General features: G+C 34.4%; 1 protein-coding gene across 2 annotated transcripts in view; it reads right to left on the reverse strand.

Annotated features, from left to right (window-relative positions):
• The window catches only part of LRCH1 (leucine rich repeats and calponin homology domain containing 1), a 113,921-nt gene that overhangs the window by 9,587 nt on the left and 90,968 nt on the right, over positions 1-13,366 (reverse strand). For both annotated transcript variants that reach the window (XM_053934715.1, XM_053934714.1), the window contains exons 17-18: positions 12,322-12,459; positions 10,769-10,846 (exon numbers count right to left, since the gene is read on the reverse strand). In XM_053934715.1, the coding sequence (XP_053790690.1) occupies positions 10,769-10,846; positions 12,322-12,459 (216 nt within the window). The remainder of the gene's footprint in view (positions 1-10,768; positions 10,847-12,321; positions 12,460-13,366) is intronic.

Here is a 13,366-nt window from a genome sequence, read left to right on the forward strand (position 1 = left end):
CACAAGTACTAAAGCCACAGAAGAGCAGCACAGAAGCAGGACTCTGAATTTAGCAAAGAACCCATTCGAGTAGATTAATGATGTTTTAGTTTCCAGTTCCTCATTTAGTGTAAGAATTACTGACTTCAGAGACAGAAAGACATTTTTCATATTTGCATTACATTTGAAATATATTTTGAGAAATTTTCTTATATTCAGACTTAGAAAATGCAAGGGAAATTTCACTACTTCTTTCCCTGTAAGATTTATAGATATTTGGAAATGTAATCAATAACAGCCCTCAAAAAATACCAATCTGGGTAAGTTTCATGTATGTTGCAAGCTGTGCTTGTCATGAACCAAGTAGGTTTGGTGTTTTTCACCATCTGTTTCAAGAGGCCTTCACCATTTCTAACTACCAGAAACTGCACATAATGCTACACTTTGAATACCAGATATTGTCATAGCTGAGAACAGACAGAAAATGGTCCCTAAGTGATGACTCTGTTTGCATGGTAAGCATATACAAAGTTAGGACACAGGACAAGTTTAAGTGTCACTGTGACAGGGGGACGTTTACTTGGTCTACACTGGCACAACAGTACTTCAGTTTCTAGCCCAGTGTCTACTCTGATAAAGCTTTAAAACCACTGAAGAAATGAACTTCATTTCTGCACACTGAAAATGCAATACACATTGATTACTCCTCTTACTGCACTCCAAAGTATTGGATACAGTGGATAATCAGATGTGCTATTAGACAAATAGACAGACGTGTATTATAGGATGGTAGCAAAACCTTTCTCCATGTGATTTTCTAATTTGAAAAGATGAACTCATACATGTAGGTCAGCACTACACAAGGAGGGCACAACACAAACCATTGACAGACCTGTTTACCGCTTATGGGAGCAGTAGCAAAATTCCAGCCCTATAGAAGATGTCACTTCTGTCTCAAATGCCAACACTGGATTATAGACAAACATATTAGTAGATTCTGAACTGATTCAAGCCACTCAGTTTCATCAGAAAAGCAAAATAATTAGAATAAGACAACAAAAAATCAAAACAAAGATCTGCTCAAAGTGGAAGCTGAAATGTCAAGCTGTGACTGAATAAACAAGTGTCTGCTGTTGGAATTGCTGAAATTAGGCACACAGGTAGAAGACAAGCCTGTGCAGGATGAGGGAACAAGTCTATATCTACATACCAAATAAAAAGCTTTGAAGCACTCATTGAATTCTCACTTGGCCACAGATGACACTCTTTACAATAAAGTTGTTATATGTATGCACTGGAAGCTGCCAGACACCAAACCCTTTAAAAATTTTGATTTATCCATCCACGGACATTAATTTTTTCATTGTAAAATATGAATCTAATAATACATTTACTACTTTTTATGTATATATCTAGACAGATATACATATATGTATATATTTGTCTATATATGTATCTATCTATATCTGTATATTTAAGCCACAGAAACCAGGAATAGAACTGCATTTAAAAGTTTTAAAATTTTACAAGTATCTGTGGAGTGGGAATATTTCTAGAGCAGCATTAAATAATAACTGTATGGCCAGAATAATCAGTAACATACAAATTCTTATCCTAGTTATACTCTAAAAGTCTATAGCTTATTTTATACTGTAGTCTATAAAGTCTATAGCTTATTATATACTAGATGGGGGGAAATGAATGCATGTATTTCCAAGACACAAAACTGAGGTCCTTTGGTTAGCTAGCCTGAGTTACAAATTTAGGCAACAGCATCTAGGCCAATATTGCAAGGTCAATATAGGTTTGTACTCAAGGGTTTGCATTTTTCATTTGTATATTTCATGTCAATAAGGAGAAAACCCAAAAATTGTCTTATTTTAAGTTTAGAATAGATGAACAGAGCCCAGAACTGGAAGGGAAATGGAAGTCATCGGTCCAGCAGTCTAACCATAGTCAATGTTAAACATACCAATAGCTCCTGCCTAATGTATGTCTAAACTGCTCTTTAAAACTTCCTAGGATGGAAAAGCTAGAGTCTTCCCAGAGGATCTGTTTTCCTAGCTACATTGTCTTACATTGGTTACACAAACAAACAAACAAACAAACAAACAGTATCTGCATTTTCACAGGTGATGAAACAGAGAAGATAATGATGGGACTTGCTTGACTACTTGCTGGACTCGCCTCACTAAAGAATGGCAGGTAAAGGAATCTAATAGCTTATTCTTAAACCGTCTCGCTGTACCTGAAACATTCTCAAGTCCCTTAGATTCTATGGCTTTGCTCATACCCACTGCTAATTTACAGTCACCTTTGGGGCCTAATGTAGCAAATGTTTAAAAGGAGTCCAACACTGTTTTGTGTGACAGAAAAAAAAAGATTATTCTATCATAGGAAAACATAACTACTCCAGTATGGAATTTAATCAGAACAGTAGAGACGAACAATAATCTTTAAAGTTACAGTACTCTTGTTAATATATAAGACTTTAAAAAAAATCACAGTAATTTGAAAGATAGTTCTCTAAGTGCTCTTAACACAGCACATGCAGAGATAATTAGCACCCACTCAGAAAATACTATCACTTGCTGGAAGTGCCACCTGAAGCTGCTTCAGTATCTGCAGCATTCTTGGATTTTCACAAAAAGTAAGAGGCTTAGCTCTATTTAGCTTGTGATACACATCTAGCCTACACCCAAATATGGAACAAGAGGAGCTTCACTGCTTTAACACATTTAGTGAGTAGTCTAGGCAACATGAAAGAAAAGCTATAAATAAAGAGATACATAAGTTCTTAAACTACAGCTGGAGGGGATAGAAGACATGGGACTTGCCTTCAAGATGCTACTTCTCTCTTCTATTTCAAGAGATTAATAAAGATATTACAAGGAAGGGAAGCAAGGGAAAGGGAGAAGTTTGAAAGGCAAAGGAAGGAAATTAAGTACCTGTAATTTTTCAGAGACAAAGCAGAAAGTTTGTGCGCACATGCGAACAGGTTATGCTGTTAGCAAATTCCAGTGATAAGTTATATACATCAAGACTATAAAAAGTATATGGAAAAGACAAAAGCCTATTAGATCCCAGGAGCGAAAAGTAGAAGTTGATTGTGGGGGTTTCTCCCCGAGGGCGAGCAGAGTGTCAACAGTCTTTCGAATGTGACGAATATCCGACTGCAGGATGTCATACGGAGAGCAGAGGTCAGCCTATCCCGAAGGGCAGCCATTAGAACAGAAAAAGAGTGCAAAAAATTACAAATACAAAAATAGAAAGATATTGATAAATAAACTATCACAATATTCTAACATAAACATGTAGGAAAAGTTTCTTCATAGTATCTCCTTAGTCACTAGACATCCCAGCTTTCTTTTATTTCCTCTAAATACTGAAGCTACCATATAACATCAGAATGTTAAGACAGAAGAGCTCAGGCTTTCTAATCCTTCCAAAATTAAGCCCAAGTTCACAAGGGTGAGGAAGCGCATGTGATCCACTCGTTCCAGTGATGTCTGTACACTATTGCACATCTGGACCTTATTCAAATGCTTAAATGGAATCAACTGAAAAAACTACCTTATAAAATAGCAAACAGTGGGTTAGAAAGCTGTTAAAAGCACAAGCAGCAGCAATATGAAGTCTAAAGAAAAAGTATTTACAGAAATCATTAGGAGTATGCAAAATTATCTAATATAATAATCTAAAACTTGGTATTCAAATATCACCTGATACTTGAAAAATATCTGATCTTTGAAAAATGAAACCCAGGGATAGAAACTCAAAAAGGCACTATATTTAATTTTAATAAAGTTTCTAAAATGAAGCATTGGACACTAAATTTCTTACATAGCATTTTAAAAATTATTAGCAGGTTAGATTCCCATACCTTTTTTGGAAAGTACCAATGACTTGCTGTGGCAACTTACTCTAGACTAGCTATACAATATGAAGTGCAATATGTAATAGTACCAACATATTCACACAATATTTAACATTTAAATCAAACCAAGCAACACTAGTACTTTCAAAAGGCTATCTAAGATACACCATTTTACATTGCAAATAAGGCCTTACTGAGATAATGAATACTTACTGAACAAAATTACATGCAGTAAGAGTTTGAGACAACACTGTTCCTGTGGAAGCTTTTCAGTCTCACTTCCTTAATGAACTGACAGTACACCAAATAAACCAAGACATGGAAGTTCAATGTCTGTTTTCTGTTGGTGCATAGTTTCAAGCTCCAGTTTGAAATAAATTAAACTTTAAATAATTTAAATGTCCTTCTATCCTGAAAAGTGGCTAGTGAAACTGGAAGTCAAAGCTGTCATTCATACACAAATTAAATAGTGACACTTTTTTTTAAATTCTTTTTTGTTTTATTATTTCTTACCATGAATGGTTCTAGCTTCACCAGGAGTCAAAAGCTGCAAAATTTCATTACTTAGGCCAGCAGATACAGAACAGGGAGCCAACCTGCCTAGCAACAGCATTGTTTTTGCAGTTTTTTTCAGAATTTAACTCAAAACTCTAATGTGATAATAAACTTCAGTGCAATTCTGTTATTTTTCAGAGTATGAAAACTCACAGACAGAACCAAACACACTGATCTTGTTTAAAAATGGGATAGAACTAGTACTGTATTTGAGAACACCTACATCCACAAGCTGCTTACCACAGAAACAAGTTTTAGTGCAAACTATTCGTGACTACCAACTACATAATATATTGCATTTATACCAAAGACACCAATAAACCCAGTAAATGCTGGATTAATTTTGGAACAACATCCTAGACTCAATTCCTACTTACTGCAAATACATATCAAAAGTAAATATCTAAGATACATTTACATTCAACTTATATTTTAAAAAGAAAATGCCAGAACTTTATAACAAGGACCTTTTAAAATTTTTGTCCAAAAAAAACCCCAAAACAATGCCAATAGTCCCTACTGCAGTCAAATAGAGAAGGGAGTAATTTCAGATTTTAGAGAATCAGAGCTGCTAATAGGTTGACTTTTTACAGATACTGATGAAGTTGCTAACCCAAGATTAACATCCTAAGCAGCATAAGGAGAAGCCAAAGCGCACAAAAACAGCCAACACATGCAGAAGAAACTTTCTACTGAAACTGCCATGATGTGTTTTAGTTAAATTCAGTGAAACTTGGGAACATCTATTTTTGTGTGTTCTGTGATGATGGATAATTTGGTATTATATTCACACCTTATAATGTAAAATATTTTTATTTTATGTATTTTAGATTTCTGTAATGTAACTACTGTAGATGAAAAACACATCGCTTTTCTAAAATGGTAGAAGTATTTCCACTTATTGTACTGATATTGTGCAATAAAAATACAAAACTAAAACAGGACATCATGAAATAGTGAAAAAGCACATGCCCTCCATACAAAATCTCAAAGATAATCACCCATCCACCCATCTATGACAAACACTGCCCCTCTCATTTAGGGGACTGAAATTGCTGCTAGTAAGAGTGACAAAGATACACCTATTTAATCATTACATTTATGGCCTGACATTTTATGTCTATGAAGCTGTACAATTAAATCATAGAGCTGTCAATCATGCACACAGAAAAAACACAGTAAGACAGAAACAGGGCAGCAAAAGCATAACCAGCTGTTTGTGTGCACAAACCACCCTCATTCCACATGCCCTTGCAGTGACTGAAAACAGACAGCGTTTCAGAACTGACCTCGGATTTACACTCTGGTAAAAAAAGTCAAGAGTAAGTTTGAAGAAGTGCATTAAGGAAAGAAATCTGTAGTGCATATGCACTATACTCAAAACACAAATAAAAGGAATCTCAGAACTCTGCTTTCAGGACTGTAACTGAGAGTGTATTGAACCACTTAACTCCATACCGTCGGCCAAACAGTGTCCATTACCGGGTCCGGAGGAAAAATGTGGAGAATGGATCATACTTGATAAAACTTACTGCAACTTCATGGATGTCTAATGATGAAACTATGGAGAAGTTACTGATTATGTGATTAGAAAATAATCAGAAGTAGCAATGATAATACACCTTGCATTAAACTGAAAAACATGATTACCAGTTGAACAACTAACAGGTGGATAGAAGATAAACCACTTTACAGTCACTGCCTGGCTGCCTCCTTTACTTTGTTTTGCTACTTTTAGAATACAAAAGCCTCCTGTTCTGTTTTTCTTTATTATTGTTTTACTTAATTTCCAATTCCTACACTAACTCAAGTCACACTGATTTTTAGAGCAATTCTGTCTGACATTGCCACATAGTGAGTGGATCTCATTATCAGAGGAGAGGCTGATGCACAGTATTAGATCCCATTTGCAGGACTCAAAAGTCACTCAGAAGGGGCACAGACAAACCTTTCGTAGTCTGCATCTTTGTACAATGATTTGAGATCCAAAAAGCCATTCCTTATCATCACCCCCTTTTCTGTTCAATATGTTTACACAATGTAAATGACTGAAAATTTAAGAGATATGGCAGAAGTCTCTCATTCCTACCCAAGGTATTATTTGTCACACTAAATCATGCTGCATCACTGCTGATATGCTGGAACACAGACACTTAGTAAACCTGCTGGAACATTTGGCTGTGAAAGATTTTATTTTATCACTACCTTTTATAAATAGAAATTACCATTCTAGTAGTAATCATGATAACTTCAGTCTATCTTTTTTTTTTTAACTGTATGACGAGCAATACAGTATGTCATGTGGGGAAAGTCTTTATTTCCTTTTTAAAAAGATAAATCATATTTCTCTGACCTGATGCCATAAAGGGTCAAAATATGCTCAAGTGCCTAAAGTGTTAAGATATTACATTAATGTAAGCTGAATACCATAAAAATTAATTCCTGTCTTTGTAAAAAGCTGATTTCATGGACATTGAAAATACTTCATTTCTTTTTCAAAAAATGCTTAGAAGATCCTACTTCAGATACCCCTTATTTGTTCATAACTGAGAACCAGAAAAAAATGCAGACCAAAACTTGTAACTTTTGTCTTTCAAACATATTGCATGTACAGCTTTGTTTTCGTCTAAATCTTACTTATAGTAAAGTATAATTCAACCCACCACAAATCAATTATTTTTAACTTTTGAAAGGAGTATTAGTTAATACTACTGAAATTGCATAATACCCTGTAATATGGATTACCAGGAATAACAGCTACCAAGAAAAAAAGCTCAAGTTTAATTAAGTTATTAATTTACAGGTTGAAATAGGAAAGTCTACATCCTTGTTCCTAGTATGAATACTGATTTGGCAATGACAAGTTGAAGAAATCTTCATGAATATTTTTGCCTTTATTTACATATATTGTTACTGGTTTTATGAAAAAGCAGTTGTAAACAAAATAGTTCCATAACTCCACATACAAGGTAATGTGATGATAAATCACTCTTCTGACAATTTTTAATATCTCTGGCATGAGATGTCACTAGGAAGAGTAAAACTGCAATAGAACCATTACATTTGACACTTTGGGGGCCACACTTCCATGGAAAGAGAAGTAAAAAATCCAAATTTATTTTTCAAACCCACAAAGTATGAGAGGGTGGGTGCAGCATGGATGAACTCAGTAAGCAGTGAGGGTGCTATTGTTTGTGGGTTCACATGACATTAACAATATAAGTCCCATGAATGACACTATCCAAGTACTGCATATCACTGAAAAATGTAGCAGGACCTCAGTCCTGCTGAGGTAAATTGGGTAATTTGATGGGTTTTAGTTAACAATGTAAAATATTCTTTAGCGGTTTTCTAAGAGACAAAGATTGTGCCTCCTGAGGGGCGCAGGAGACATTTTCTGAATCTTCATGCTTTCAGATACTTATCTGACAACATCCCTTTCTTACATCAAATAAAAATATTGTTTTTTCTCAAAAAGTGATCTAAGAGGTTCACTGATGAGGTGCTACAGCAAAGCCTAGTGGCAAAAGTGGACACAACTTGATTGTTCTGCAATTCTCACACTTTTGACAGCCTCCTGGTGCAGCCAGAGCATTGCTATTTAGTTTCTTATTAAGGGTCAGACGTCAAACCTCCCTTTTGTGTGTGATCCAGTACGTTCCTTCTGCATGCAGTCAGAAGCATCATGTGGCTGTTAACAGAAATTAATTTCAGTGTGTCCCCCACTGTATTGGAACTCTCACCTGGCAGGTAATGGCTCTCAGAGTTTTCTACATACCAGTCATTATAAAGAGACACTGATGTTCCTCAATTTTATATTTGCAATTCTTTGGTCAAGATGCCAACTCCTGATACTCAGTGACACATTTAGATAGCAGCTGCATTGTTCTGCATTTGTATGGAACTTCCCAGGATCATTCTGGGAAAGCAATTTTGATCCAAGAATTGAATGCTGAAAACCACAGAAGTAAGAAACCATGCACATCAGCACAACACAGCAATTACTTAGCTATTTTCTTATTTTCATTTTACATGACTAAACAGGAAATTATTCCAAACCTGTGGAGTTCAAGAAACAGCACGTACTCTATTTCTCAAATAACTGAAAACAAACCAACACAAATTATGACCATTTAAAATCCTTTTCAAACCCATGCAGCAAAATTTCAAGTCAATTCTCAGGAACTAGACATAGGCATAAGTACCACAGAAAAGCCCAATACCTACAGGTATATAAGGACTCAAAAGTAGAACCCATCACTTTCCCACATAAGGTGCTTGTTTTAAAAAAGAAGTCATTCACTGCATTCCTTTTCCTGGTTTCTCCAGAGATAGTTAGGCACTGCACAACTCATCAATCTGAAGGAGCATGAGCATGCCATCTGTAGCTCTTTAAAAACTTTGACAGCTGACTGTCATACTTGCTATTACACAACTTTGCATTCCTAATCCACATCCCTGCAACACACAGCAAAGTTCTAGCATCTACCAGCTAGTTCCACAACATGATGTGTTTTCACAAAATATAGCAAAATTTGCAAATTTACATTTGCAAATTACCGATGGCTAATCAAACAGAATATGTTCAGAGTACTTAAAACCTATTGTAAGTTTACAATTGCAAGCAATTAATTTAATGTTTAAGTGAATGAGTTTTTCCCTTCAAGAGAAGTTAATGCTTATTTAGATACATAAAGATGGTTAGTTTACAAATCAGACTGGTAAGATGTGGCTTTGAGCCCAAGCCTCCATGCAACTCTCCAACAAATAAACTTTAATAAAGTTGTAAAAAATCCTAAAGAATTCAACAGTAATTTTGATGAAAGGATTAAAATTGAGGGTAATAATATATGGAAATGCCTATTCACATAATACCAAGAAGATATTTCTCCAGAGAGTTTACTTAGAGAAATCCAAAATCAAAAAGAAGGAAAGATTTCTGAAAGATCTCATAGCAGCAATGAAAATAGAACTCAGCCTTTTCTTTCCCAAAAGGCTACAGCCAGGAAAATCGGACCTGTATTCTATTCATGATAATTTATGATGTATCAGAAGAATTTTGGGGTGGCTTAACAAATGCTCTAAGTCTAGAAGTCCACAACAATGAGATTTTCATCTTCTCTGAAGTGAAATTTTACCTTTAATATGAAATCATTCTAATATAATAAATTACATAACTACAAGAACTAAATGAACCATTACAGCTTAAGAGACCCAGCCATTACACTGAATTGTCAAATTAAATTTATGATGAACCATTCATTGGAACTGTTAAGAAAGTCTCCCCCTCAAAATTCCTACAAATAGCAAAAATGATCTGTCACTTTTGCTGTCCTCCAAATCAAGTGCTAAAATATAGATAAAACAAAGAATTGAAACTAGAATTCTTTCTCAATGTGAAATTTTGCATTACCATCTGCTCCCCAAGGGGATGGTGGTGGAAATCACACAAAATATCTTTACATTTCAGCATTCTTGAAACAGACGAAAAAGAACTCAGCCTTCCTTACACTGTCATATGTAGGCACCAGTGAAAATACATAATGCAATTTTCCTGTGTTCAGTTTAAAATGACCTTATATAACACTTCACCTTCTTTTGAGGGTCACGTATTTGAAATTTAACTCTTTCTTAATAGGTTCTTCTAAACCATAAGGGAGTCTTTGAAATAATCCCAATGCAACTCCAGTATTCATTACATTAATTATGAAGAGGAGAATAAATTACATGATGAGTGATGCCATTCTTAAATTAAAATCAGAAAACACCAAGCACTGCAATTTCCTTGTTTCCAACTTCTGAAACACTTATAACTACGATAGAATCTTACACACATATGCTTTCCATACTTAACATACAACGCTTTCCTTCAAATCACTGTAGAAATATTTCAATACAAAAGATGAGTCTTATTAGTCACCAATGCATAGAGTACTTAACATTGTAAAAAATGGAAATATGACAAAAAAGGAAAAAATTAAAAACAATGAAGTTTATATTCTAAAAGCTTGAGATAAAAATGCAGTTATGTTGTGCAATGAAAAAAAAATAGCAAGCTTTTGGCTACTTACATAATATATTACCATAATTCCTTATTTATTTTCCATAGTAAAAAAAGAGGTATTAGAGATAATAGTGAATTACTCTTTTGAGACAACACTTGAAATTTTTAAGTGCTATGAAATAAGCCATTTAAATGCACTAAAGCAGTATTAAATCACATTATTTAGCTCAGGTTTTAAATTCCATGTCTTTATTGCTAAAAACCTGTAGTTCATAAAATTATCCTTCAGCTTTCCTGTAATTAATGTATTTTCATTTTTGAACATCCAGAAATAACAGACTTAATTAAATTACCTCTGGTATCCCCAGTTTTCTACATGCATCCAAAAAGTTTTCCACGTTTCTCCTGCATTTGGCCATGCTAAGTTTTGGCTGTAGAAGAGAAAAAAAATTGTCTGTGGCTAAAGAAGTCATGAAGAACAGACCTAACTATAATTAACAGGATCACACTTTTAAACTCACAAATTTATAGTAGCTATACACAGTATTAATGTGTCTGAAGAATCAATGTCCTATTACCTTAGAATCTCAAACATTTCTACAATTTGTCTCACTCAGAACTATGCACCAAATACTTACAGAAGTATCATGTTACTAAAAAGAAAAGCCAAAACCCAAACTCCTCACTATTTTAGTTTCTCAATATCAGATGTGAAACAATGGTAATTCCTGAATATTCACTTAAACCAAGAATTCACTGTAGTAGCAAGGAATTCAAAGAATTAATTTTCCAGGCTAAAGTAATTTGAAGTCTGTTTCAAGAAAGAGAACATCAATATAAAGTTGAAACAAAATGAAAAAAAAAAATTAAAATATGTGCATTTTGTTACAGAAAACACCACAAGATATTTATTTTAAAAAATCAGCATGAGAAGTTTTTACCCCAGAAACCCAAGTTTGCATATTTTGGCAATGTCATATTTTTACCAAAGATAGAAATTATTTTAAGTCAAGGAACAGCCAAAGAAATTCCACTAGAATGTCTGAAAAATTATACTTTTCTTAAATCTGTCTTCGTGAAAGTTCTTACAGGTTGCCTCCAAAATCCACATGGTATTCTCAGAATTGAGTATCAGGGTGCACATGGCAAATTTTTACCGAAACGTACGTTAAAAAGAAGAAAGGCAAATAGTCTGAAAACACACAAAATCTCTTCAGAACCAGACTGTTACCAGAAACCTGGAACAATGATCTATTCAAGAAATAGACATAAACAAAGAGAGAAAATGCAATACTGTTTTCTTAAGTTTTAATAAGTGCACACAGAATTTATGTTCTGAAACCTTCAGGTCCTTAGATTTAGGCAAGCCAAAATTAAATCACTATAGTGCAAGTTTCTGTTCTGTCTGCAGGTGAAAGGAATCACCTCTGCATTTAACCCAACAGGACAAATATACTGGTAACTGTTTTAAGTGCTTTAGTAACATGACATCTGCTATGCCATACATTGCTGAAGAAAATCTCACTTTTTTTCAATCCACAAAGGAGAGGCGAGTTTTCTTTTTTAAGGGTGTACTAGAATGAAAACTTGCAATCAAAGCATTTCATACTGTTCTGAACAGAAATGCCATAATGAAAATACCCAATCTTGTTACTAGATCAGGTACAAGGCAGGATAATTTTGTTCATTTATAAATGTGCTTGTATATATATACACGTATACCTAGATGATATATATAAATGTATTATATATAAAAGTTAATGAACATTTGCAGTCATGTAAATGTTGCCCTTAACAGCAAAGATCTTTCATTGAACAGTAACATGGTTTATGTACCCAAATATCATTTGGGAATGAAACAGTAATCAATAAAACATTTCAGTGCAGGAAGAAAGATGAAACTTACTACTGCTGGTGAGGGTACATGAATGCTCCCGACAGACCGAGGGCGAACGTGATTTACTAAATGGCACAGAACGACACCATCCATCAGAGCCGAGCCCAGGTCTTCGGGCAAACAGATCTTCAGTCTTGTTTCTATGTTCTGCAAAGGAAGAATGCAGGCACACTTTGATACAGAAATGCACAAATGGGACAAAAAGGGAATAAATACCCTCGTCTCCTGTGCGGTAGGCACATAGCCAGGATTGGAGTTTTTATTACCAAAAAATACAATTCTTTTATATAATTAATTCTTTAGAAACTAAACCACAACCTCTTTTATGCTGGTCACTCAACTACATTAACTTCTTTAAATGAACTCAACACTGCAATTCTGCTGCCACAATATGCATGTGTTTTTATACAGAGAGGTATAAAAACACATCTGCATGCAATTAGTCATGTGACTGAACTGCACGTGGTTCCTTCCTTTTACCATTCCCCCAAGTCTTCTACTTATCCATTTTAAATTTTCTTTATCAGCAGAAAATTGAAACAGAACTACATTGACTTAATGACTAAACAAGCAGAGAATAAAAGGCAATCTTTCCCTAAAAATTACTCAGAAAGATTTAGAGTGATCAGAAAAATAGGTAAGAGAAGGCAAAACATTCAGATGTAAAAGAGAAATTCTGGATACATGTTAAGAAAAATAGAAGACTCAATGAACAGAATTTGATATTGCAAAATAAAATACTTTTGAAAATATTTAAGTATTAAAAAAACACCAAACCCAATAGATTGTTATATATGATGAGTTTCCTGAATTGTGCTCCAATCTTGAAACCATTCCAACTCTCCACTTAGAGATAATTACTCCCCATTATCTTTAAATAGCTATTTCTTAGTTGAACCTCTTAATGTCATTAGTCTCTAATATGTTACCTCAACCTATACCAGTTGAATATGAGTATCTATGAATAGATAATTATTTTTAGAATAAGGGAAGTAGGTTGCAAGAGATTTTTGGAGGTCACAGTCTAACAAATCTGAAGTGACACCAGAGCCCT

This window comes from Vidua chalybeata, chromosome 2 (genome assembly GCF_026979565.1).
Source record: "Vidua chalybeata isolate OUT-0048 chromosome 2, bVidCha1 merged haplotype, whole genome shotgun sequence".
Taxonomy (NCBI): domain Eukaryota; kingdom Metazoa; phylum Chordata; class Aves; order Passeriformes; family Viduidae; genus Vidua; species Vidua chalybeata.